General features: G+C 39.0%; 2 protein-coding genes across 2 annotated transcripts in view; both read left to right on the top strand.

Annotated features, from left to right (window-relative positions):
* Positions 1–18,576, top strand: part of tdrd1 (tudor domain containing 1) — a 45,841-nt gene extending 27,265 nt beyond the window's left edge. Inside the window, exons 4-11 of the mRNA XM_059652928.1 lie at positions 2,359–2,541; positions 4,405–4,548; positions 5,487–5,649; positions 5,756–5,836; positions 11,821–11,928; positions 14,247–14,417; positions 18,090–18,344; positions 18,512–18,576. Coding sequence (XP_059508911.1) covers positions 2,359–2,541; positions 4,405–4,548; positions 5,487–5,649; positions 5,756–5,836; positions 11,821–11,928; positions 14,247–14,417; positions 18,090–18,344; positions 18,512–18,576 — 1,170 coding nt within the window. The remainder of the gene's footprint in view (positions 1–2,358; positions 2,542–4,404; positions 4,549–5,486; positions 5,650–5,755; positions 5,837–11,820; positions 11,929–14,246; positions 14,418–18,089; positions 18,345–18,511) is intronic.
* Positions 18,577–19,675: 1,099 nt separating this feature from the next.
* Positions 19,676–26,060, top strand: part of LOC132210768 (tudor domain-containing protein 1-like) — a 33,517-nt gene continuing 27,132 nt past the window's right edge. Inside the window, exons 1-2 of the mRNA XM_059652914.1 lie at positions 19,676–19,762; positions 25,945–26,058. Coding sequence (XP_059508897.1) covers positions 19,717–19,762; positions 25,945–26,058 — 160 coding nt within the window. The 5' untranslated portion in view covers positions 19,676–19,716. The remainder of the gene's footprint in view (positions 19,763–25,944; positions 26,059–26,060) is intronic.

Here is a 26,060-nt window from a genome sequence, read left to right as displayed (position 1 = left end):
TTCTCTCTCTTTTAGGAAAGGAAATGTTCAGTGATTCAAGAGGGGTCTGAGATGAGTAATGACAATTTGTGGGATTCCAGCAGTTGGCTCTTTTCCTTTCCTACCTTGATAATAAATTTCAAACTTGAATATATCCCATCTTAAGTCACAGTCAGTAGCTTGGCAGCAGTTGGCAATAATTATGACAACAGCCCACAGCAGCACTTGGAAATTTCATGTTTGGTGCTTTCAATAGACCTGCCTACCCCTTAAGGGTTGCCCTGTTAAGTCATTATCAAAAGTACTAATGAAAACACCCAGTCTGAGCTGCAGTGTTTACTTCATATCCAACATCTTTTATAGATTGACAATTGGTAGCCCTGGATATCACTGATCTTCTAGTCAATGTGGTTTTCAGGCAAGGCAGCTTTAATGTGTATTCTGTTTGTAAGGTTTTAGATTTAAATGTTGTACGTGTTAATTTCTAATTGGCTGATTGTTTGCTACTTGGGACCCTTCATGAAAGTGAATGTCTCCAGCTCCAGGCTTAGGATGGATATTTGGGCTAGATATCTGCATCTTCATTTAAAAACTTGGGACACTTGAAAACTTACCTGAAAATAACAGTTCCTGTTATGTACAAGGAATTATCATTTCTATGCTTATTCTAGGCTGCGCTGATCTGTTTCTGCCTCTTCCAAAAGCAAGCTATGCATCTGAAAGTAGGTAGTATCATCAGATTGTTATTGCCAGCAGTTTTCTTCACTGTGCTCAGCACTCCCCCTGACCTGGAAGATCTAAGCCTCGGAGATTGTTTGAAGAGTTGTGCTGTCATCTGTAAATTGGTGCCAAGTTCATAATAACATGCAGGTGCTGCTTTGTGTGATACCCATAAATGTACAAATTTCCTCTTCACTAAAGTAGAATCGCTGCATATTGTACTTAATATTTTCTGTAAACCAGAGCTTCATGGGCCTTCATTTATTTTACTCCCACTGCTGTACTTCAGGCGGTATTTGGAATCTGATGGTGTGCACTAATACTGATGCACATCCTGTAGATGAACTGTTGCACAGACAAATTACAGGAATTGGGTAAGATAAGTCACTTCTTAACTGATCTACACAGGAAAGATTAAACGCAGTGGGTTTTTGATTTAGCACATACAGCCTAAAGTTTTCAGGTGCTGGCAAGACTGCAGAAAATCAACTGAGAGAGTTTCTACCAGTCTGTAACTTGAATTCTACCATGGTATGACAAGGTGTCTACTTTGCATCATACTAAATAGAAATACTTCATATGCTCGGCAAGACTTGTTATAAATCAACTGGAAAATAAATGTTACTAATCTTCAAAGTGTTGTTTAAAACTCAAGGTGGGAATATTACAACACTAAAGTCAATGAATTACTTCCCCCTTGCTTGGTTTCTATGATGTGACAAATATGATATAGTTCCATCTCTGTTAGCATTGTTCTTGTGCTCTGCCCCTTTTGTAAACAAAAAAATCATGAAAATTGGATCATTTTGGTTCAGTCATTCATTTTTGAGGAAAAGAAAGACAACTTAATATTGAAATGCAGAGAAACTTCAGAGTCTTGCTGCAGAAGGATTTGGGTGTCCTCGAGCATGAGCTGCAGAAAACTAGCTTACAGATACAGGAGGTAATATGGAAGGCAAAAGGAATTTTGGTACTTAGCATTAAATGTCTAGAGTATAGAAGTAGGGAGGTGTTGCTGCAACTGTACCAGACATTTAAAGAAAAAGACAGTAGTGAGACCACACCTGGAGTAGTACGAACAGTTTTAGTCCCCTACTTGAGGGATGTTGTTGTATTGGAGGCAGTTCTGAGGATATTCACGAGATTGATTCCAGAGGTGAGGGATTTATCTTGTGAAGAGAGATTAAGCAATTTGGATCTGTACTCTCTGGGGTTTAGAAGAATGAGAGGAGGTTTAAATGAGGTCTGTTTCCTTGGGCAGTCTCGAATGTGAAGCCATAGTTTTAACATAAGGAATAGCAGATTTAAAGTAGATTAGGAGAAATGACCTCTGCAATGGCTGTGCATCTGTGGAACTCAGTACACCAGAATGTTGGACCATTGAGTAAATTTAAGGAAGAGACCTACAGATTTTTACTTTAAAGCCTTTAATTTTAAACGGTTAGGAGACCAGGCAGGAAAGTGGAGTTCAGAATGAGATGAGGTCAGCCATGATTATCTCAAATGGCGATGCTTGAGGGGCTGAACTCTGTCCTTCTGCTTATAGTTCTTATTTCTAACTGCATCCTTTATTTTAAGTTTTTATTGTTTACTGAACTTAAAGTTTCTGACTGCCACTTGTGATTTATGGTCAAGTTTCACAAATTTTGATATTTTCAGGTGGTTGTTACAGATTTCAAAGACCCGAGTGAGTTCCACGTTCAAATCCTCACTTCGGAAAACTTTGAGATCTTGAGAAAACTTGAATTATCATTGAAGAAGGCTCTCTCAAATGTGAATAACATGGATGAATATATCCCTGATAAAGGGGAAATATGTGTGGCCAAATTTTCAGAGGATCAGGTAAAAAGAGTGCTGTAGTTAAACTGATACCATATGGAGCTACTGTTTCATGTTGGCAGCCAGTTGTAAAACTTGTGTATTTATTAATTGTAATAATGCTGTTAAATCAGGATATTCTGTTCAGCTCTTCAGTTGAAATTGAGTTGAGGTGGTGAGGGTGAACTGTATGGGTAACTTGGGTAATAAAACAATTGTGGGTAAGAAGAATAGCAATTTCAGAAAGTATGGTTTTACCTTTGTATAGATTAAGGTATGTTCAGAAATTTAGATGGAGTTGAGTTTTATTTTACTGTTGGTATCCCTTTTCTGAATGGTATATTCGTGATACTGTGGATCTGTGACTCCTAGTGGAGTTTCACTTATTTGTGAATTTGGCCAATGAAGTTTAACTGCAGAAATATTATAGCCAACTGTTATTGTCCCAATATCTGCGCTGCTGACACTTCTAGAAGTGAGTAGACAATGATCACAATACTTTTCCAGCCACTTTGTCAGATTAGAATTTCCAAGATGAGCTATGCAAATTGCATGCAAAACAATATGATATCTCAACAGCTTTTTTTTCGATGAGGATTTAAGGGATTTTTAAACTAAAGGCTCTGAAATTGTGATGGGCAGATAGTTGTTGCAGCAGTATACTTTGGAGTTGTGCATCAGCTATGTGGAAACCCCTACAGAACTGAATCTGGGAATTGCCCAGAAATTTAAACTTCCTTAGCAACACACGTCGTCTGGAACCATCTGACAATGTTCCCCACTCCTGAATTAAATTGAGATTTTGTCTCACTTAAGCTTAATAATTACCAAGAAAAGGTTACATTATTAAAACCAGCTCTAATTCCTAAAAAATTATTAAATTGAACCCACAGCTCACTCATTTCCTCATCCTGCTAGACACCTACCCCCGCCCTCAAGCTTCCCCTGATTGTTCATCCGCTTACCTGCCACCCTAACCCCTCATTCATTTACCTGCAGAGTCTACCTCCCTCACTCACCTAGCATCTTGTCCCCATGCTTGGCTTGTATACTTGCCATCTCTCAGTAGCTTTCAGAATGACTGCAGTACATTTAAACCGCAGAATGTAGCACTTAGTGCTGAAAAAAGGGGCGTAGTTTCTCTGTTGATTATTCCACTGTTAGCTGAGAACATTCCTGAATTGGTCTTCCTTGTATAACAATTGGATAACCTGGGCCTGAGAGCTCATTATAAGGTACGAATTACACTGTACTTTCTATTCCTCCCATTAGGTGGTGCCCGTGCATTATGTAGATGTAGCAAGCTGTAGCAGAGAAAGAAACATTTATTCTTCCAATTCTCTCATTCAAGACTAGGAGTGGGGCACTGGGATTGCAAGTGACAGTAATAGCTTGGGGAAGTGATGAAGCTTTTCTTTCAATGATTATTACAGTAAATTACTGGTGGGGTTTTTTTTAAGGCCTAAAAACCTGTTACACCTTGAGTGCATGTGGATGTTAAAAGGTAACCTTTTTGAAAAAAAAGCTTGAACTGCACAGTGCAGCTTCAAATTGCAAGTATAAATGGTTTTCTGCTTATTTCTATTTTGGGTAAGGCACATGGTTTCTGTCCATGTCCAATATGGCAGGTAAGTTATGAGCAACCAAAAATTCTATGCAGCTCCAACTCTCCATATTGAGGCCTTGTAGCTCTAGCTGTGTCTCAAAATTGTCTAATGTGCGCATCAAAAATCTTTGCCTTTGTCGTTTGGATGTATTTACTTGAACTTTTTTGCTACCTAGTTTTTCAGCAAAAATGGAGGGAAAAAGGTTGATATGGGAAAACTAATTATATACCCTCTAACGAGGATATAATGTAATTTGTTTCTCACCCGTGTATTCCTCTAGAAATGGTATCGTGCATTAGTTCATGATGTAAACGCGGCTCAAAAAAAGGCACAAGTTTTATACATTGACTACGGAAATCAGGAAGCTGTCCCACTGAATAAAATTCGGCCATTGGACCCAGAGATGGCTGTTTTGCCACCTTGTGTAAGTTTTCTGAAATGCCAACTAACTTAGAGTCACTGTTTTCTATGCATCGTTGAGATTAGCTTTTTGAGCTTAAAATTTATATCAGTCATATTTTGTGACTTTTAAGCCATGAAACTTCCTGTTTTATGACATCAGATAGCCAAACTGAGCAAGTTATTCACCTTCTATTTCATGCCCACGCCATTATACCATCAGTACAAACTTCTGCTGTAACCACATCTATCTTTCACTTCCACAGCATGTTGAGGTCGCTGTGCACTTCTGCTTATTTCTATCCTCTAGTTGATGATGCCCAAACATGTGCTGTTTAGGTTCATTGTTAAAAGGCTTTTCCTGTATTTCATTTCTGTTAAACTATTCCTCTGCGCTTTGAACTTAAAGTATGAACTTTTGTCGCCCTTTTCCTTTGTGTCTTGCTGTCCAACTCCTTGCCTTCTCTTAACAACAAATTTCACTTGTATCAAAAAAAATTAGGGTGTCCTTCGTTTTTAAGCCTATATTTAATTTTTAATACTAATTGGCACATTGTTTCATTTTTGAAGTCACTTATGGTACTTTCACAAATCCAAGAGAGGATAGCAATGTTTAAGTATGGTAATGAGGTTTATTCACTACTGTTGAATAGATATTCGTTTTTGCTGAAATTTTAAAATGATATTTGTATTGTTATTTTGCACATTAGAGGAATGTTATAGCTCAACTGTTATTTGGCAATCTCACTTCCTGGAAGTAGGCTGTTGTAAGTACTAAATGATTCTTGTAGTAAAATGTTTTGTTTTTGAGGTTGACAATTGAATAATAGTTATTTGAGGATTTACACTGATCCACAAATAGTGAGATTATAAAACCTAAGAAGATTTGAAGTATCTTATTTGTGATTTATTTTGTTTGTTAAAATGTGTAACTGTTTGCAAAATCCACTTCTTCGCTTCTAGGCAATGAAGTGTTGTGTTGCAAATGTCTTGCAGCACAGTAGTTGGGATGAAGAAAGCATCAGATTGGTTAGGCTTCAGATTCTACAGAAATCTTGCTCCATGACCATCTTGGGGAAGCCAAATAATGTGTCATGTTGTCCTGTGGAGATCATAATGCCGTCTGGTAATCTTATTTGCTCTGTATATGCTTCATCTTCACCTTAGTTTTATTTAATTTTAATTGAAGTGCATTTGTACAACATCTTTTCACTTCAATTATTATATTACAGGGCAGTTGTTACAAAAGTACATTTTAGAAAAAGGCTATGCTTTAATTCAAGGAGATGAAACTGTCACGGAAAGAAATCCTGGTAAGAATACAGAATTTATAATGTTGGAATTTTAGCAGCTACTGTGGAATGTTGGGCTGAAAGAGAAGATCATCTGGCGCATTACGTTTATGCTGGCTTTTTGAAAGAGACATTCTATGGGTCCCATCCCCCATAACCCTTCAAAGGAATATGAAATCATTTCTTGAAGGGAAAATATTCTAGGATTGGGATTAAATCTTCCACTGCCCTTTTCAGGTTGTACATTCTAGATCATAAGCTTGTATATGTTGGAATTTGGAACAGTAAAGGGCCGTTTGGCTCCTGATATTGTGCCAACCTGTTAATCTACTCTTAAGATCAAACTACCCTCCTTACCCTATATTTTACTATTATCCATGTGCCTATTTCAAGAGTCAGTTAAATGGTCCCTAATGTATCTGATTCCGCTACCACCATCGGGAGCGTTCTTCTCAGCCACCACTCTGTAAAGAATCTACCTGACATCTCCCCTATAACCTTCCGCCAGTAGCCTCAAAATTATGCCCCCTTGTAATTGTCATTTCCACCGTGGGAAAATGTCTCTGGGTATCCACTCTATCTATGCCTCATCGTCATCTACACTTCTATGAAGTCACCTGTCATCTGCCTTTGCTCCAAAGGAAAAAAGCCTGAGCTTCCTCAACCTTTCCTCATAAGACCTGCCCTCCAGCCCAGGCAGCATCCTGGTAAATCTCCCCTGCACTCTCTCTAAAGCTTCCAAATCCTTCCTGTTATGAGCTGACCAGAATAACACAATATTACATGTGTGATTTAACCAGGGTTTTATAGAACTGTAACATAACCTCGCGGCTCTTAAACTCACGCCCCCGCCAATGAAAGCCAATTACACCATATGCTTTCTTAACAATCCTATCAACTTGAGTAGCAACTTTGAGCAATCTATGGACATGGGCCCCAAAATCTGGACCCATGACGTGAACCTCTGTTCCTCCACACTGCCAAGAATCCTGCCATTAATTTTGTATTCCGCATTCAAATTCGACCTTCCAAAGTGAATCATTTTGCACTTTTTTTCTGGGTTGAAATCCATCTGCCACTTCTTTGCCCAACTCTACATCCTGTCAGTGTCCAGTTGCAACGTACAACAGGCTTCTGCACGACTCACAACTCCACCAACCTTCACATCACGGACAGATTTACTAACTCCCCCTTCCTCTTCCTCATCCAAGTCATTTATAAAGATCACGAAGAGCAGAGGTCCCAGAACAGATCCCTGCGGAACAGCACTGGTTACTGAGCTCCAGTCTGAATACTTTCCATTTACTACAAGCCAATTCTGTATCCAGACAGCCAAATCTCCCTGAATCCCAGACCACCTCACTTTCTGAATGAGCCTACCATGGGGAACCTTATCATATGCCTTGCTAAAATCCACATACACCACACCCACTGCTATACCTTCATAAATACGTTTTGTCACATCCTCAAAGAATTCAGTAAGGCTTGTGAGGCATGACCTGCCCCTCTCAAAGCCATGCTGACTATTTCTAATCAAACTGTGCTTTTCCAAATAATCATAAATACTGTCTCTCAGAATCCTCTCCAATAATTTGCCCACCACAGAAGTAAGACTGCCTGGTCTGTAATTTTCAGGATTATCCCTATTCCCTTTCTTGAACAAAGCAATAATATTTCACGACCCTCCAATCATCTGGTACTACTCCAGTGGATAGTGAGGACGCAAAGATCATCGCCAAATGTGCAGCAATCTCTTCCTGCATTTCCCGTAGTAACCTTGGGTATACCCTGTCTGGACCAGGAGTCATATGTATCCTCGTGGTTTTTAAAATTTCTAGCACATGCTCCTTCCTAACATCAACCTGTTCAAGCATATCCACCTGTTTTATGCTATCCTCACAAATGTCAAAGTCTTGCTCACAGGTGAATACTGAAGCAAAGTATTCATTAAGGACCTCCCCTACTTCCTCTGACTCCATACATAAGTTCCCTTTGCAATCCCTGATCGGCCCTACCCTCACTCTGGCCATCCTCTTGCTCCTCGTAAGTATAGAATGTCTTGGGGTTTTCCTAAATCCTACTCATCAAGGCTTTTTCAAACGCCCTTCGAACTCTCCTAAGTCCATTCTTCAGCTCCTTCTTGGCCACCTTGTAGCTCTCTAGAGCCCTGTCTGATCCTTGTTTACTCAACCTTAAGTAAGCTTCCTTCTTTCTCTTAACTTGATGTTCTACATGTCTTGTCATCCAAGGTTCCTTGACCTTACCATCCCTTACTTGCCTCAGTGGGACAAACCTATCCAGTACTCGTAGCAAGTACTCTCTAACAACCTCCACATTTCTGTTATGCATTTCCCTGAGAACGTCTGATTCCCCAGTTGGTGCTCCATAGTTCTTGCCTAATAGCATTGTAATTCCCCCTCCCCCAATTAAATACTTTCCCATACTGTCTGCTGCTATCCCTCTCTGTGATGACAGTAAAGGTCAGGGAATTGTGTTCACTATCACCAAAATGCTCTCCCACCGAGAGATCTGACCCCTTGCCTCGTTCCTTCCCGAGCGCCAAATCCAGTATGGCCTCCCTTCTAGTCAGCCTATCTACATATTGAGTTAGAAATCCTTCCTGGACACGCCTGACAAAATCTGTTCCATCCAAACTATTTGCATGAAGGAGGTTCCAGTCTATATTATTTTTAATTTCAAAAGAACTGTTATTCCTTGGGTTTGTATGCTGGTTTCTTTCAATATCTGTCTTCTATTTGATGACAATTGGATTCTAGACAAGATGGTAAAGTTTGAAGTGAGATGCAAATCAGGAATCGGTATTACATATGTCTGTCTCCAGTGGACTAACCCAGCACTACAGCAGTCTCATACCAGACTTGTTAGGACATGTTACGAAATGTAGGACTTGAATTTAGGTGTCCTAGTTCAGAGGTAGGGATTCTGTCACTGCACCACATGCTAAGTTGGATTTGGTTTTGTTTCCTAAGATGTAATTATGCACCTCTGCAATAGGTGGGACTTGAGCCTGTACCTTCTAGCCCAGAAAGGGGCACAATACCACTGCTCCACAAGAGCCCCTTTGAAGTGTGCTGAGTGTATAATTGAGTAACACCCTTCACCTGTGTATTTCACTAATTAATTTAACACTAGTTAACCAACAATGAATAACTGACACTCTTGTGACTTCTTAAAACAATTTCCCTTCATTTTTTGTATAAAAATCATTAATGATTTTGAACCCCACGATTAAATCTGTGTATATTTCACTATTCATAGGAGAGGCACTTCACTTGCCTAGATTTTTTAAATAATTGTGGCCTGTTTATAGATCTTTTTGAACAGCCACCTCAACTTGTCCTATTAGCTTCAAAGATTTAGATACAAACACCCTTTTTCAGGTTCCTTCACACCTGTGATTTTGTCCCAATTAGTTTATAATGTTGTCTCATTAAAATAAATCACTTCCTACTTATGTGTAAACTGATGAAATAGGTAGATAGTGTTGAAGTCCTCCTGAAGTCTGTTATGCACTACTTGTTATTTGCAGCATTTCCACAATCTGCAAACTTTGAAAGTGTGTTCTGCATGCTTATGTATGAAATATAAATGTGTATCAAAGAACAATGATTCTAATACCAACAAATGATCTTGGGTAACAAAATTATTTGAAAGTACCATTGTGTAATTTAACTGGCATAAGTGATTGCATTGCTTCTGTAATTATTTATCATGTGCTAATAATCCTGCATTTTTTAGGGCGGGTTGATCTCAAGAGGAAAAGTGACAATGTTACAAAATGTGAATCTGCACAGAACTCTGTATTTTCGTTTTGTGCCAAAGAAATTTCTGTCATTGTGTCACATGTGGAAACACCAAGCAGCTTCTTCTGTCAGCAGCTAGCTAATAGATGTGAGACATTTTAAATAATTTATATTTAGATGTTTCTCAGAATAGTAGTTTGTCAAAACTTATAATACAATCGTGCAGATGGTGCTCATGACCATATTCGATTGCTTTCTGTCTGACTGAAAGTTGAGATTTCTGGCAGTTCCAATGGAAAAATGTAATCCTGATGGTTCGGTATTTAAGTATTGCTAAAAGATACAAAGTGAAGCTTTTCTTTATTTAGTTATTGGGACTGGGATGCAAGAAACAGAACTTGGTATATAAAGTTCCCATTCTATGAAAGAAGGTGTTAATTGGCTAGACTATTACTTACACTGAGATGGAGGTGATGACATTCAATCTTAGTCAACTAGACTCCGACCAGGCAGCTAGACTCCTTTAGAGAGTTGAAAACGGAATATAGCAGTGAGTGGTAATGAAGAATTCCCCATGGCAGTGCCTTGACCAAGAGGTGTGCCTTTTGGATGGTGGACAGACTCTGGGGAGTTAGGAGATTAATTATTTGTCATGCTGTTCCAAGCTTCTGACCTGTTTTCAAAGCTAAAGTTTTTGTACAGCATGTTCAGTTCAGCCTGTGGCTGATGATAACCACCAGGGAATTTTCATGAGGGATTCAGTGATAATGCTTTTGAAAGTCAAAAGGAGCTGGTTAGATTCTGTTATGTTAGTAATAATCATTGCCAGGCACTGGTGTGACAAGAATGTGTTACTTCTTATCAGCCCAACCATGGATGTTGTCCAGGTAGGTTGTAGATGGAAGTGGATTGCTTCAGTATCTAAGTGTTACAAATGATGTTGAAATTTGTGAAGTTATCGGTACATGTTTGTACTCAGTGCTGCGCTAAGGTTACTTGACTGGTAGAAGCCAATCCAAAGGTCAGTGAATTGCTTATTGCTGAGCAAATGCTGCTTCATAGCACTGTCCATTTCATCACTTTGATCAAGATTTGACCGGAGAATGAATTGGCCTTTTCATTTAGCTGTATGTCTTGTAACCGAAATACAACTTTTCTCCTGTCTTCACCTTCTCTTCATTCTGTGGAGAGATTATGAAAATTGTTTTAGATTTTGTTTTCGCATCATTCCAATATGTCCCTATTGACTCTGCATTCTATTTTTCCAGTGCTGCCATTTCAACCTGGTGCTCCTGCTCCTCCAATTACACATTTCCAACATTCTGTTCCTATTTGACATGCAAAAGATGTCCATATACAGTACTTTCACGAGTTATCACAATACTTCACGATCCTCCTACAACTCATGAACTGTACCTTAATTACCCCTCTGATCCTTATCACTGCCAAAATCACATCAACTCAGAAGCCTGAATGTTAAACAATATACAGGATTGGTTAAATGAGAAAAGAAGCTTACGGTAGATACTGAAGACTCATAACAATGGATGCCTTGGAGGAGTATACAAAAGTGGAATGGGGTTGCATAAAACAGAAATTAGGAGAACTGAGAGGGGACACGAAAAGCCACTGGCTGATGAATTTAACGAAAGCCCAGTGACATTTCTTAAGTATATTAGGGGCAAGAGAATAACCAGGGAAAGAGAAACGGTAGTAGAGACAGGAACCCTCAAGCAGTTAGTTAGATGAACACCTGAAATGCCATAATTTTGGTTGTAAGCCTGTGTTCTTATTTATGCTGAATAGCCAAACGAAAATGCCTTTGATGAATATCTGATAAGGACAAGAGTGGGTTTGGCTCTGATGTTCATCACGTGGTAGTAAATGGTTATAGCTAATGGCACCTTTTGACAGAGGGAATACAATTGGGTAATTGAATTCCTGGCAAGGGAGCATAAGTGAGGAGAAATTTGTTAAGAGAAAACATTGATAATCACTGGAGTACATGTCTTTTGGAGTAAGCCAAAACTTAGAAGTTAAATTTTGTCTGTTCTAAATATTTTGATAATTTTATTCAGATAGTACAGACAAGTCAAAACCTAGTGAACGAAACATACTAGTAAGCTGTCTTGAGGAAAATATAGAGAATAGAATGTGAATTGTATTAACAAGTAACATATACTTTGAGATGTTATTTTGTTGTACTCATGTGTAAATTTCTTTGGATCTATTTCTTAATAGATGAGTTTCAACAGCTGCAAAAAGCAGTTACTGAATATTGCAATAGCCTAAGTCCTATACCAAGTTTTAAGCCATCTGTTGGAGAGATTTGCTGTGCCCAGTTCACAGGTGAGACAAAATCAAAATTTTTCATGACTGATGTGAACAAATATCCAGCTTTACTTTTAAAGCTTCTTTTTTGTTCATTTCCTCTCTCACACAGATACAGAAGAATTTAACCTCAGCATCCCTTTAATAGTGTTTCCTTTAGTTCAGAAAACATACAAGTGTTGTCTCACTGGCTGTGACAACTTGTATTATGTTCAAGTTAGTTTTACTAAAGATAAATGACTTCCACTGAATTTGTCAGTTTGTATCTTGCCATTCTTTAGGCTGCAAGTTATCTTGCCTTGTCAGACCAACAATATATTTTTGCTACTGCTGACGCAAAATACCTTTGTTAACTTTAGGGAATATATGCCACTAGGAATTGTTAGTTTTAAACATTTGTTTTAAGATCATACTAAGATGCTTATTTGTGAGAGAGAAACAGAGTTAATATTGAGTCTAATATGACTCGTCTGGAAATGTTGTGAAATGTTAACTGTGTCTTTCTCCACATACTGCTGCCAGACCTTGAGAGTTAATCCAGCACTTGTGTTTTGATGTCATATCTCCAATATCCATAGTACTTTATTTTCATTTTAGATACTTGTGTTCTACTGAGGTTGCTGCTCATAAAATGTAGAAATTTGTATCTTAACCAGAGCAATCTAAAACCCATCCCACAGTCCCATCCTCTTGTTGCATTTCCTGGTTTTCATTTTATTCATTTGCCTCTTAATGCATGGTCTCTGTCTTCTAGGAGGTGGCAAAATATTCTATCATCAATAGTGTTTCATTTCCTTCGCTCTGGTTTAAATGAACTATTTCCATCAACTTTGCAGTTAAAACAATTAGTTGATCAAGATGCCTAATGAATCTAATTTTGGCCCTTTCTTCTCCACTGGAAATTAACCTTGTGTCTTTTTAAGTCTCTCATCAACTACAGAGTGATGTCAGGGATGAGTTATTGATAAATCTGAAATTGATTTGTGTTTACATGTTTTAATGGTGTGATTCCCAAAATGATGAGTTGTGACCTCATGGACAGATTCATGTTTTGTTTTTTTCTATATTTGGTTGTTTATGCACGATAATTCTTATTGACCTTTGTTTTCCTTGCATTGACCGTCACTTGTGTTGCAGACAATTATGCATTTTAATCTCACTTTCTAACTTTTTTTTATTAAAAGTAAACTCCGTTCCTCCTCCCAATATGCATCACATCAGGCGTCTATGCATTTTCTTATCTTCCACTTGTGCACCACTGCTGCCACTGTGCCATTTTAATATTTTGCAGTTCTTGATGTTTGCCAGGTTGCTTGCTTTTCATGTACTCAAGTGATCCATGTCAACTCCTTGTCAGCATTATTATACTTAATACGGAGTTTTTGAGAAAAGAATTGCAATAATAATTTATGTTGGTTAGAAACTTCTGCTTTCCAATTGTTTTTATCCAGCTTGGAGCAAACTTGTTTGCATTTCACTTAAACTCTTTTTTGATCTAAATTCAGGAAAACTAAATTTGATGATCTAGCTGTAGATTTATTATAGTAAGACTGCAGAAATATTGTCCTAGTTAAGGAAACGTAACATAAACAGTAAACAAAATTGGTAAATGTCAAAGCTCAAGTTAACCAGAGAAATAAAATTCTACAGAATGGAACAAAAATTCTCAATTATGAGAAAATATTATTATTATTAGATTCCCTACAATGTGGAAACAGGCCCTTCGGCCCAACAAGTCCACACCGCCCCTTGGAGCATCCCACCCAAACCCATCCCCCAATAACCCACACACCCCTGAACACTACGGGCAATTTAGCATGGCTGATCCACCTAGCCTGCACATCTTTGGACTGTGGGAAGAAACCGGAGCACCCGGAGAAAACCCACGCAGACACGGGGAGAATGTGCAAACTCCGCACAGACAGTTGCCCGAGGCTAGAATTGAACCTGGATCCTTGGCGCTGTGAGGCTGCAGTGCTAACCACTGAGCTACCGTGCCGCCCCCATATCATATTGTTAAACAGAAGGCTATAGTATTAGAAGATAAATACATTGGAAGTACAATCAATTTGGGAATCTAAGCAGGATATTTTCACATTTTGAATGCAATAGAAGTTGTAAAATGTTACTCGGGCAATTTAGATAACTGATGACGATAAAATGAAGGGGCAACTAGGTGTACTTCTGCAGAATGTAGTTTGAGGGATCTGGTGTGAATCAGATTGCTTGGATTGTGTTCAACAAGATAGATCTGTCTTTGGCCACATAGCGTTTTGCTGTTGCTAATATTATGAAAGTTCACAGTATTCACACATCTTTTTGCATTCTTCTTGTAGAAGATGACCAATGGTACAGGGCTGCTGTCATAGTTCATCTTCCTGATGATATTGTCTTGGTGGGATACATAGATTTTGGTAATACTGAGAAACTCCATTTAAGTCAACTGCGTCCAGCCCAAGAAGAATTGTTGGAATTACCAAGTCAGGCATTGAAGTGTGCTTTAGCAGGTGAGTTTAAATTTGGACTGTAGAAAACATTTAAGATCAACCAATTTTCTTCAGTGCATCACTGATGCCTGATAAAGGAGATACGTTGGAGGATATAGTCGCGCATCACTTTCATTGTTAGTATCCACGTCGAGAAAGGAGCATAAAGATTTTAGATGTCCTCGTTTTCTGTTGCTTGTGTACTGTAACATTTCAAGTGCTTATGTAAACACTTGCCATACTTTCAGACAGACAATTCCACATGCCACACTGGGATTTTTGAAAAAAATTCTCAAATCTCCTCTTAAACCACCTCCTCCCTACCTTAAACTATATTTTTCTGAAACAAGTAAATAATTTAGAGTAGGGAAGAAAGTGTTTTTAGGCTTAACATTCATGTACTGCTGAGTTTGATTTTTAAATCATAATCGAAAGGCCTGTGATCAGCAGCGTGCCACAAGGCTTGGTGCTTTGTCCACTGTCGTTCATCATTTAGATAAACAATTTGGATGAGAATATAGGAGGCATGGTTAGTAAGTTTGCAGATGACACCAAAATAGGTGGTATAGTGGACAATGAATAAGATTATCCAAGATCTTGATCAACTGGGCTCGTGAATTGCAGACGGAATTTAATTTAGATAAATACCAGGTGTGTATTTTGGTAGGACAGACCAAGGCTGGGCTTGAACGGTTGATGGTAGGGCCCTGGGAGGTGTTGGCAAACAGACTTCAGGAGTGCAGTTATGTAGTTGTTTGAAAGTGGTATCTCACTTTCAAGTGGCAGTGAAGATGACGATTGGCATACTTGCCTTCATCCCTCAGAGCATTGAGTACAGATGTTGGGGGTGTCATGTTATGGCTGTACAAGACATTGGTAAGGCCACCATTGGGGTACTGTGTTCACGTCTGGTCATCCATCTATAGGAAGTATGTTATTAAACTGGAAAGGTTGCAATAAAGGTTTACAAGGATGTTGCTGAGACTGAGAGGGTTTGAGTTATAAGAAATTGGATAGGCTGGGAATTTTTTCCCTGGAGCTTAGGAGGCTGAGGTATAACCTTTTTTAGAGATTTATAAAATCATGAGGGACATTGATAAACTGTGTAACCAGGATCTTTTCCTCTGCGTAGCAGGGTCCAAAACTAGTGGGCATTGGTTTAAGATGAGAGAAGAAGAAAAGTGTGAATAAAATAATAAGATATCTGACATTACAGATCATAGGAATAAATTTAAAAATAGGGAAATAAAAAGTTCAGAACGACAGTTCTTCCATCCAGTCCATGCTGGTGCCTACCGTCCCATCTACACCGGGCCTTGACTCCAGACTATGCCAAACTTCATCTCGAGGCTGGGAGACTACTCTGAAATCACCTTGAGGCCAGAGGTCTATGCTGAAGCCCTGCCAGGCCAAAAGAGCACCCCAGGCTGCCGAAGGGCTATATGACACCAGGAGATCACATCACGGGGTTCACATTGAGGCCAAGAGTCTGAGTCTGAGTCTTTGCTGAGGCCTGGAGTTGAGGACATCATCAAGAGGAAAGATGAGAGAAAAAAAATTGGAGAAAAAAGAGGGGGAGGAAAGAAAGAAAAGGACTTGAGGCAACTTTTTCACACAAAGTGCAGTGCATATATGGAACCAGCTGCCAGAGATGCTGGTAGACGCAAGTGCAATTACAATATTTGATAGGTACATGAATAGGAAAGACTTGAAAGGGCTAAGGGCCAAATGCAGGCAAATGGAGCTAGTTTTAGTTTGGAAAACCTGGTTAGCTTGGATGAGTTGGGTTGAAGGGTATGTTTCTGTGCTGTATGACTCTGACTCTGGAGTTTAGAAAAGAAGACTGAATAGCTGCTGTTGATGTTCTCCTCCTGACAACTCTAGATCTGTTTTGAAAACAGGATGCAATCAATTTAGCAGAGCTTCTTTCAGCATTTGTTTTAGGGGCTGCAGTGCTATTTAAAAGCCACGTACTACCTGCTGTTGATATGTGTGAAATCTGTAAAGAGTTGTGTATGAATCATTAAACTCTTGTGATCTATTGTCATGGTTCCTGATCAAGGGCATTTGTGATATCTCCTTCTGCTGAGACTTCTTGTAGTAACTCTAATTGTTGGTGCCTAGTAATTTTAGGAAAGCATCTCAAGTTGAGAGAAGTAAAGAAGGTAGGAATTTTGTGTAATGCTTCCACTTTCTGGCAAAATTCTTTTAATCAAGTCTGAGTTTCATTTTTTTCATCCATTTGGTATAATAAAGTTGTATCATTACTGGAAATGAATGAAGGAATTGTATGGGGCCTCAAGTAAGGCACACTTGTGTGCTGTGGAGGAGTATTCAAATGCCACGGTAAGTGAACTACTTACACCAAACTGGTTTTATTTTGAAGGTGAATCAGATTGACTTTTAAAATGCAGTGAAAGCAGTAGATATTTGGTATGTGGGTTAATGAATGCTGTGGCAGGAAATTGCCCAAGTGTGCTGGAGAAGTAATGGACAAAGACTTGCTGGATATAAGAACATTTGTATATAGGAGCAGGAGTGCACCATCTGACCTGTTTGAGCCTGTTCCACCATTTAATAAGATCATGGCTAATGTATTTTGTGGACTCAGCCATGTTTCCTGCCTGCTCACCATAACCCTTAATTCCTTTTAAGGTATGCAAGGATGCAGATTGAATTGAAAACTGTCACAAGGAAATGGAATTAATGGGCATAAAAGCCTATTGCTTTTTACATTCCAAATAGTAAAATATCTCTACTATTTTGTTTAATTCTTTAATGATTTCTTGTTCTATCACAAGATATATAACAATATATTGTTATACATGTTCTGTTTTCAAGTTTAGAAATAGGACGTGGGAAATATACCTGCTTTTAGACACAAGTTACTCCCTGTCCTGATGCATATGATGTTGGAAGCATTTCATTAAATCTGCATAACATTTACTCCATAGTTAATCTTGTACTGTGTAAAGAGCTTTCATGTCATTTGTTACTGAACAATCATTAAGCATTCCTGATGACTGACCTTAAAGTCAATATTTTTGGTTAGCCTTGCTTCTAATTTGGAGATTTTCCAATGATCAATTGTGCTAGTGCACAACAGTCCACAGTAATATTGTAGCTTGACTTTCTGTATGCTTTTTTCCCCCCTGTTGGAAAGTGTCTGACATTCAGCTGATGTCTTTAAAGATGACGAATTTAATCTATGAACATTTGCATGCTTAAATAATTGTCAGAAGTCACACAACACCGGTTATATTTTGAGATAGTGAGAACTGCTGCTGCTGCAGTCAGAGATAACGGTGTGGAGCTGGAGAGCATAGCAGGTCAGGCAGCAACAGAGGAGCAGGGAAGTTGATGTTTTGGATCCTGAAACGTCAACTTGTCTGCTTCTCTGTTGCTGCCTGGCCTGCTGTGCGCTCTGAGCTCCACACTGTTATCAGTTATAGCTCAACAGATTTATTTGAAATGGCAAGCTTTTGGAGTGTCCCTCCTTTGTCAGGTACTTCACCTAATGAAGGAGCAGCGCTCTTAAAGCTTATATTCTCAAATAAACCTGTTGGACTAAAACTGGTGTTGTGACTTCTGACTTTGTCCAACCTACACCAACACCTTCATCTCCCCAGCATATACAATTGTCAGCATGGTAATTTGTCAGCCAATATTTCATTTTAGCATCTGTCTCTATAGGTGTGAAACCCATATCTGATACTTGGTCTTTGAATGCAGTAGTAAGAATGAAAAGCCTGGTGATGAATAAGATTCTGAAGTCCAGAACCGTACAGAAGAAGGAGAACATCCTGTTTGTGGAACTTAAAGATGAAACTGAGAATTCAGTTATCAATATCAATGAAAAGTTAATTTCTGAAGGATTGGCTATTAAAATAGTGGAAGAACAAATCACTTCTAGCTTGGAAAGCAGCAAAACTGCAGCATATTTGGGAAGTAAGTCATGTTTTGACGTGTGTGGAATTTGGTCTCGGCTTTTATCTTTTCTTGTAAATCTTGTTAGGCGCACGGCTCGTGTTTAGAAATTTGTCGCCTTTACATGTTTGAGGCAGTGCTGTTTGTTGCAAGTGTGAAACAGTCTATTCAAATTTTGCTCTTTGTAGACGATTACTTTTTAACTACTTGTTTTGATATTCGAAGTAGCCAGAAATCTGCAGTTACTAATTGACCTACCAATGTGTCAATATACAGCAATTCAACAAGGATGTACACAATTTTGCTTTTAGCAGTATTGTGAAAAAGATAATTCTTATCAAGCAGACTTTGCTAAGGGTAAATATGTCAAGTTTAATCAGCCTCTTAATGAAAATGAGACCTCGTGATTTTTGTGTTTCTATCACTTTTATAGTCTTGGCCTTCTTAATTGAAAAATATGAGGTTAGCAGAAAGGTTTCTACACAATCTGTTTTACTCTAGCCTTTTATATTCTTACATTCAATGTGTATCCGTCCTTTAGTCAGTGAGAATATCCTGCAGTCAGGATCTGTAGTTGCAAATCAAATCTTGTGAATCCAATCACAAGTGGGAAAAGTAGGTTTTGATATGTTTGTATGGAATCAGTCTGAGAGCACTATTTCAAGCCCTTAGGTATTTGTTCTTGTATGTAGGGATGGTAGTATCATTGGGTCTAAGTTAGAAACGTTAGAGAGAATTGAATCCAATGTAGATGGACACTCTAGTCCTGAGGGAATGCCTCAATGTTGGAGGAACCATCTTTCAGATGACATGATGAACAAAGTCCCTTTGCCATCTCCGGTGAACATAAAAGATTCTCAGACACTATCCAAAGGCAAGTAGGAGAGTCCTGACATTTGTCCATGTCAATGTTAATCCTTTAAGTAATAACACAGAAGCAGATTTCTGTTTGTGGAAATTTTATACGTACAAATAGGCTGCCACATTTCCAATGTTACAATGACTCCATTTCATAGTGCTTCGTTATCTTCAAAGCCTTTTCAAATGCCCTGAGGCTAGGAAAGTTGCTATAGAACCTTATGTTTATGTGAGACATTTCAAACAAAAGATCGTTTTGGAGTAGAGTACAAGGAAATAATTCAGCTCATGGTGATGATTTTAAAATTGCTTTTCTTCTCATTCATCTTTTAGTTCACTTATAGCATGAAAGAATTTATATTTTACAAACATTGAATTTGGCATGAAAATATTCAGTTATGTGCTAATGATTTGTTTTGGCTCATCTGCAGTGTTATTAATGTTTTTTTTGTTTTCCAAAGAAAATGTAAATGCAAAGCTGTGGAAGACTGTGGAGCTGCCTTTGAACAGTGTAGTTCCTATTAAGGTGAAAGAAATGATAAACCCTGGCATCTTCTGTGTTCACGTTATTGGAACTCCAGGTAATAATGCGTACTATGACCGAGACCGTTAATATTTTCACGTTATGCTGCACGTTTAGTAAATGAGACATTAGAATGGAGCATTTCAGTTTTGAAATTTCACCCATGAACTGTAGCAAAAAGGAGTTCAGAGCATATCACAAGGACTGCATTTTTTAAAATTTGTGTTTTTGTTTTTTAAAACAAAATGGGCTGAAATGAGAACAAGCTGTTTTAAAACCATTGATTGTAAGTGTGGCTGTATGCTTTGACAGCAAGTAACTAGACATCCATTACCAAGCATCCTGTAAGCGGTTGTTTGAATGAGCAGTGATTGAAGTTTGTGGTGCAAATAATTTGATGCTGATAGGGTGTACAGATGCAGCTTTTGTTGACAAGAAGTTGATTGGCGTCTGGTCAAGTGACAAGTTTTTGATGACAGACCTTTCACCTGTCAATGTGTGAGATTGGTTCTCAGGTACTCAATAGTTTGGAGTTGGAAACAAGTTAGAAAACGTGAGGCAGGTGTTCAGTTCTTTCCCCAACTCAGAAAGGGTTTCTGTGTCTGTAAACTTGAAGGAATGCAGTCCTGAGCAGTGACTTTAAACTGATAAGTCAGGGACTTTCCATGTGTAAACTGGCCACCCTCTCTCTCTTACCAAACAGTGGAACCTTCCTATGAAAGATGACTGAAGCAATGTTTTTGCCAGCAGAAGTGTCATAGGATCTTCTCAACAACAGAAGCTGGGAGCAAAGATTATTGAGTGATAATGGGAACTGCAGATGCTGGAGAATCCAAGATAATAAAATGTCCAGCAGCATCTCAGGAGCACAAAAGCTGACGTTTCGGGCCACGACCCTTCATCAGACAGCAAAGATTATTGAATTGTCTTTCCTGATTTCTCCCCACTGTCCATTGTCTGTTGTATGCACTTTGTTTTTGTCTCTATGCAAGGACTGTTTATAAAGGAATTGGAGTTTCAGGTTAGTAGTACATGCTGATGGTTTATAACTGTTCAGCTGGAGTGTAATTTCTTGTAAGAAATAGTGATTCTTATTCAGTACAAAAACCTGGTCTGTACTATCCACCAGTACAGTAAAGTCAGATAAATTGGGGAACTTGGAGTTCTTGATTTAAAAACTTGAACTTTGTAAACTGAGCCCTGCTATTCCAGAGCACTGTCACAGTCTACAATGAGTTGTAAGAATATTGCTGAATCTCTTGAATCACTACTTTGTACAGTTAAATTAAACAAATTTCTTGGAATTAGCCAGATTGTATACAAATGAATGACCTAAGGTATTGTTTCTAACAAATCAGTTTTTTAAATAATACGATCATAGATTTCAGTATGAATTTGGAAACAAAATCAGAAATTTCTGGAAAAATCCAGGTTTTGCAGCATCTGTGGAGAGAAAGCAGAGTTAACTTTTGGGTCTGGTGACCCTTCTTTATTTGTTTAGTATGAATTTGGCTTGGGGATAACCATTACCGCCACCTACTAGTTAGGTTTATTGCAAGGGGCAAAAACATCACACACTCAGCATTTGGGATTCAAGTGAATAAACTTGGTTTATTCATGCTTTATTACTTCAGATCTTGCACCACGTGGTCTGCTCTAGAAAATATAATATTAACCGTATATTTTGTTCCTAAAAGACTCTGTAATTGATCTTTTGTTGAATATCTGGCAGAATTCATACTGAGCTAGATCTCTTTTCATACTCTTAGATGTTTAATGTCTTGAATGTGGGAAACCATACAAACGTGTTTCACAGATGTGTAATCAGACAGAAGTTGTCATCAAGCCAAAGGGTATCTCTAGAATGTGCTATCTTAGAGATAGATTTAGGAAAACTTTTAAACCTGTCCCCTCTGTCATCTTTAAGGATGAAAATATACACACAGGGCTTGCACAGATGAAGGCCTTGCTGTCAATCATTAGGTGAGGGGAATGAGCACAGAGGAGTTAAGGAGGTTGTTGGTATGGAGAGGAAAAACCATGGAAGGATTCACAAATTTTAAATTAGTTTTAGAAAGATATGAAATGGTCTTTAACATCCTCTGTTTTCACTGTACAAGCCCCTGAACACCATCTCACCAGGGAAACAGCAAATTTCATGTCCTTTTACTTTTGCTGTTCATAATGTGGTCTCCCTGGGAGATCAAGCATAGATTGGGTGACCATGTTCTGACATGTTTCAGGTAAATTTGCAAGCATGACCTTGAATTCCAGTTGCTTGTCATTTCAACACTTCATCTGGCCCCCATTCTTGTATTAAGCCCTTGTCCTGCCGTGGTGTTTCAGTGCAGTTCGGTGCAAGATCAAGGCATGTGCATTGATGGTTCCGATCTCCATAAAGGTGCTAAGACTTAACGATCTAGACGTTTTTCTTATCTTTTGGCTTGCTTTCTTTTGTGGTTTTTATTAAAAAAAATTCTGGCTTTGTAATCAGGATGATTTTGGAGAATAGTGACTTTGTACACTCTTCTTTATACAGTACTCATGTATTTCTGTGCTTGAGTACATGTGACAATGAAAGTCTAATTCCAATTCCGAATTAAACCTCTATCCTATTCGTTTTACTTTTTGCTAGTTCGGTCTTATTGGCTTTCTTTCTCTATCTCTTTATGTTGCAGTTAAACAGTTTCTTTCTCTTCTTTTGTGTCTCACTTCGACACTGTTTATGCCTGTTACTACTCTTCAGAAACCTTTTTTGTCATTTAAACAACCCTGCTCTCCATCCTATCACAAACTTTCTCTTTTATCCACGTCCTCCACCTGTTGGCTAAAAACCTATTGCATCTTTTCTCATTTCTGATGAAAATTAATTGGCATGAAATATTTAATATGTTTCTCTTCATAAATGCTGCCTGAATGCTGAAGATTTCTAGCATTTGTAGCGTTTTGTTTTCAGTTTTATTGATCCCAGTTGCTGCTCCTGGTGTGTTGTCCTGCATTCCTCATGCAACCAGGGTTGCTCAGCAGACCTAATGGTAATCCTAGAGTGACGGATATGCCAAGCTATGCGTTTACGGATTGTGGTTGAATGTAATGATACTTCAGCTGATGACCATCACCATCTCGTGGATGTCCAGTTTTGAGCTGCTGGACCTTTTCTAAATGTATTCCATTCAACAAAGCTATCTTCAGTGGAGGAATGCAACACCCCCATATCCACCTCCAAAAAAAGAGGCTTACAATACTGTCATGGACTGGTACATCTGCTAAAGGTCAGGGTCTTTTCCCTCATTACTTGCGCCGAGCCCAGTCTGGCAGATATGCCCTTCTGAACTTTGTCTGCCATTGTAGTGCCGTCAGTGACACTTGATACAAATGTGTTTAGAAGTCCCGATTAATGCAATGGCTCAAGACTGTGGGTTTCTTTTGTTTATGCAAGTAGTGTGATATGACACATGTCTCATTAAAAGGCTAGCCCTCTGCTAGGTTGGAATAAATATTTTCCATTGTAAAGTTATCAAGCTCCTACTGTGCCCATGTCCCATTTGCAGAAGTTATCTCCTTTTTGCTAATGTTAGCATGATAGTACCTCTTTATATGCCTAATGCCACCTCAAGCTCTGAGCAATTCTGTATTAAGCTTATATTCAACATAAAAACCAAAGGTCTGCTCTGAGGAGAGGTCACCAGACCCAAACATTAACTCTGTTTTCTCCTCCACAGATGCTGCCAGACCTGAGTTTTTCCAACAACTTTGTTTTGGTTCCTGTTATATTCAACATGGTTTGTTTTAACTTTTTAAAATGCTTCAGTCAGGTCCCACTCCTACTGCAGACTCCCAGCCTGTATGCCCTTTTAAATATCTGTACAGTTGTCTAATTTCTGTACAGAGCCATGGTTAGTAATTATGTTACCAAGCTACTCTTAGTGATCCACATTGAAGGCCTCCACCCATTCTGTACCTGGCTACCCTCAGTGCAGTTTGCAAGTGTTACTTAAAGTAGAGGGGTTCAGATGAGGAATGTTTACCCTTGCACTCCCCGATCTCTTGTTATTGAGTTTTCATGTGTACCACTCCAAATTTGAATGTGTTATTATGGTTCCAGTATATATGAATTAATCTATATAACATTTATTAACAGGAATGTCTCTGAAATTAAAAAGCCCCCTGCCACACCAAAAAGCCTATAGCTCTCTGTTTTCTTTCTTTGTAGTTCCAACCCCTAATACTAAGATTACTACTTGTACTACTTTTCTGCATTCACATTCTGCATTTCAGAATCTACCTAATTTCTCAGAAACCAGATTTTGTCACTGTACATATGGCATCGTCTGATCAGAAAGATGCCGTTTGAATACAGCTTGACTTGGTTTGTGCCATTTCTATAATAATGTGTCATCTTAACTCAATGAAGGAAACATTGTAATGCAGTTGAGTTCTCATTGTGCAACATAAATGGTCTTGGGGAAGCATTTCTATCCGGGCCCCAAGATGACATTCCACATCAAGCAGAGGTTCACCTGCACATCTGCCAATGTGGTATACTGCATCCACTGTACCCGGTGCGGCTTCCTCTACATTGGGGAAACCAAGCGGAGGCTTGGGGACCGCTTTGCAGAACACCTCCGCTCAGTTCGCAAAAAACAACTGCACCTCCCAGTCGCAAACCATTTCCACTCCCCCTCCCATTCTCTTGATGACATGTCCATCATGGGCCTCCTGCACTGCCACAATGATGCCACCCAAAGGTTGCAGGAACAGCAACTCATATTCCGCCTGGGAACCCTGCAGCCATATGGTATCAATGTGGACTTCACCAGTTTCAAAATCTCCCCTTCCCCTACTGCATCCCTCAACCAGCCCAGTTCGTCCCCTCCCCCCACTGCACCACACAACCAGCCCAGCTCTTCCCCCCCCCCACCCACTGCATCCCAAAACCAGTCCAACCTGTCTCTGCCTCCCTAACCGGTTCTTCCTCTCACCCATCCCTTCCTCCCACCCCAAGCCGCACCCCCCGCTACCTACTAACCTCATCCCACCTCCTTGACCTGTCCGTCTTCCCTGGACTGACCTATCCCCTCCCTACCTCCCCACCTACACTCTCTCCACCTATCTTCTTTACTCTCCATCTTCGGTCCGCCTCCCCCTCTCTCCCTATTTATTCCAGTTCCCTCCCCCCATCCCCCTCTCTGATGAAGGGTCTAGGCCCGAAACGTCAGCTTTTGTGCTCCTGAGATGCTGCTTGGCCTGCTGTGTTCATCCAGCCTCACATTTTATTATCTATGCGAATACTGTTTTGTAACATCAGTAGGAAAAATCTAAATATGAAATGTTCTTTAAAGCTAGAATAAGGATTATTTAATAGGCTGCCAAATTGGATTATTTTAGACAGTTATGACAGAGCAAATTAACACTTTTCCTGTGAAATATAAGTAATGCCTGTTTTATTTTGAGGTAAAACATGGGATATAGCAGAGAATCTGAAGTGCACATAATAAGTGATTCATTTTGTATAGGTTGCAAGTATCGAATACTATATTTGTGTTTGAATTTTAAAACAAACAGTTTCATGAAGTTGGAGTGTCAACTTCTAAATACAGTTACGCGACAAAGTGTCGCATTGCATGTGTTAATTGTTTGTTTATAGTTCAAGGTTTTCCACTGAATTTGTAAACATTACAGCAAATGTTTTCCTGAAAAGGGAAACAGTTGTAAGCCAAGATTCTCTTGCACTAAATTCAATACACAGGAACAAAATCAGAAAATTGTAACCACGTATTTGATGTTTAAAGAACTCTGTTGAACTGCCTTTGATGTCTACTTGCTCCAGTAATGCACTACTGTCCTGCAAAAAGTGTAATCTCCCAATGTTTGTTGCATTGGTCACTAACTCAAGTACAGCACTTTACGTAAAAGTCGTTGTCTTTTTTTCTCTGTTGTATGGAATGAAAGCCAAAACTGCATCCTCAGCCAGGTCTTAAAATTCTTTGGATTCACCGCTATGTCTAAAATATTTGACATCAAATATTTAGTGTTGGCTATTGGGACCACCAAGTGCTGGTCTTTGCTTTCTACCCATCTCCGTTTATGAACTCACTCATCTTCTGACCATTTGTATGATTAACATTCATTATATATCACTTTGTTTTCCCATGAGTTTTAGTTGTAAACTTTAAATTCTGTCATTTGCATTTTCTTACAGGAGCATTTAAACAAAGTATTTTTCCTCTTCTTCTGCAGATTTGAAGAAACTATACCTGTTGAATGCGGAGTTGGCTGAACACAGTGGAGCTCAACCAGGCAATTCTATTTTCAGTCCGGAGGTTGGTGATGCTTGTTGTGCAAAACTTGCAGGT

The sequence above is a fragment of the Stegostoma tigrinum genome, chromosome 20, assembly GCF_030684315.1.
Source record: "Stegostoma tigrinum isolate sSteTig4 chromosome 20, sSteTig4.hap1, whole genome shotgun sequence".
Taxonomy (NCBI): domain Eukaryota; kingdom Metazoa; phylum Chordata; class Chondrichthyes; order Orectolobiformes; family Stegostomatidae; genus Stegostoma; species Stegostoma tigrinum.
The sequence above is the reverse complement of the archived record's forward strand: the minus strand, read 5'-3'. Positions and strand labels throughout refer to the sequence as shown.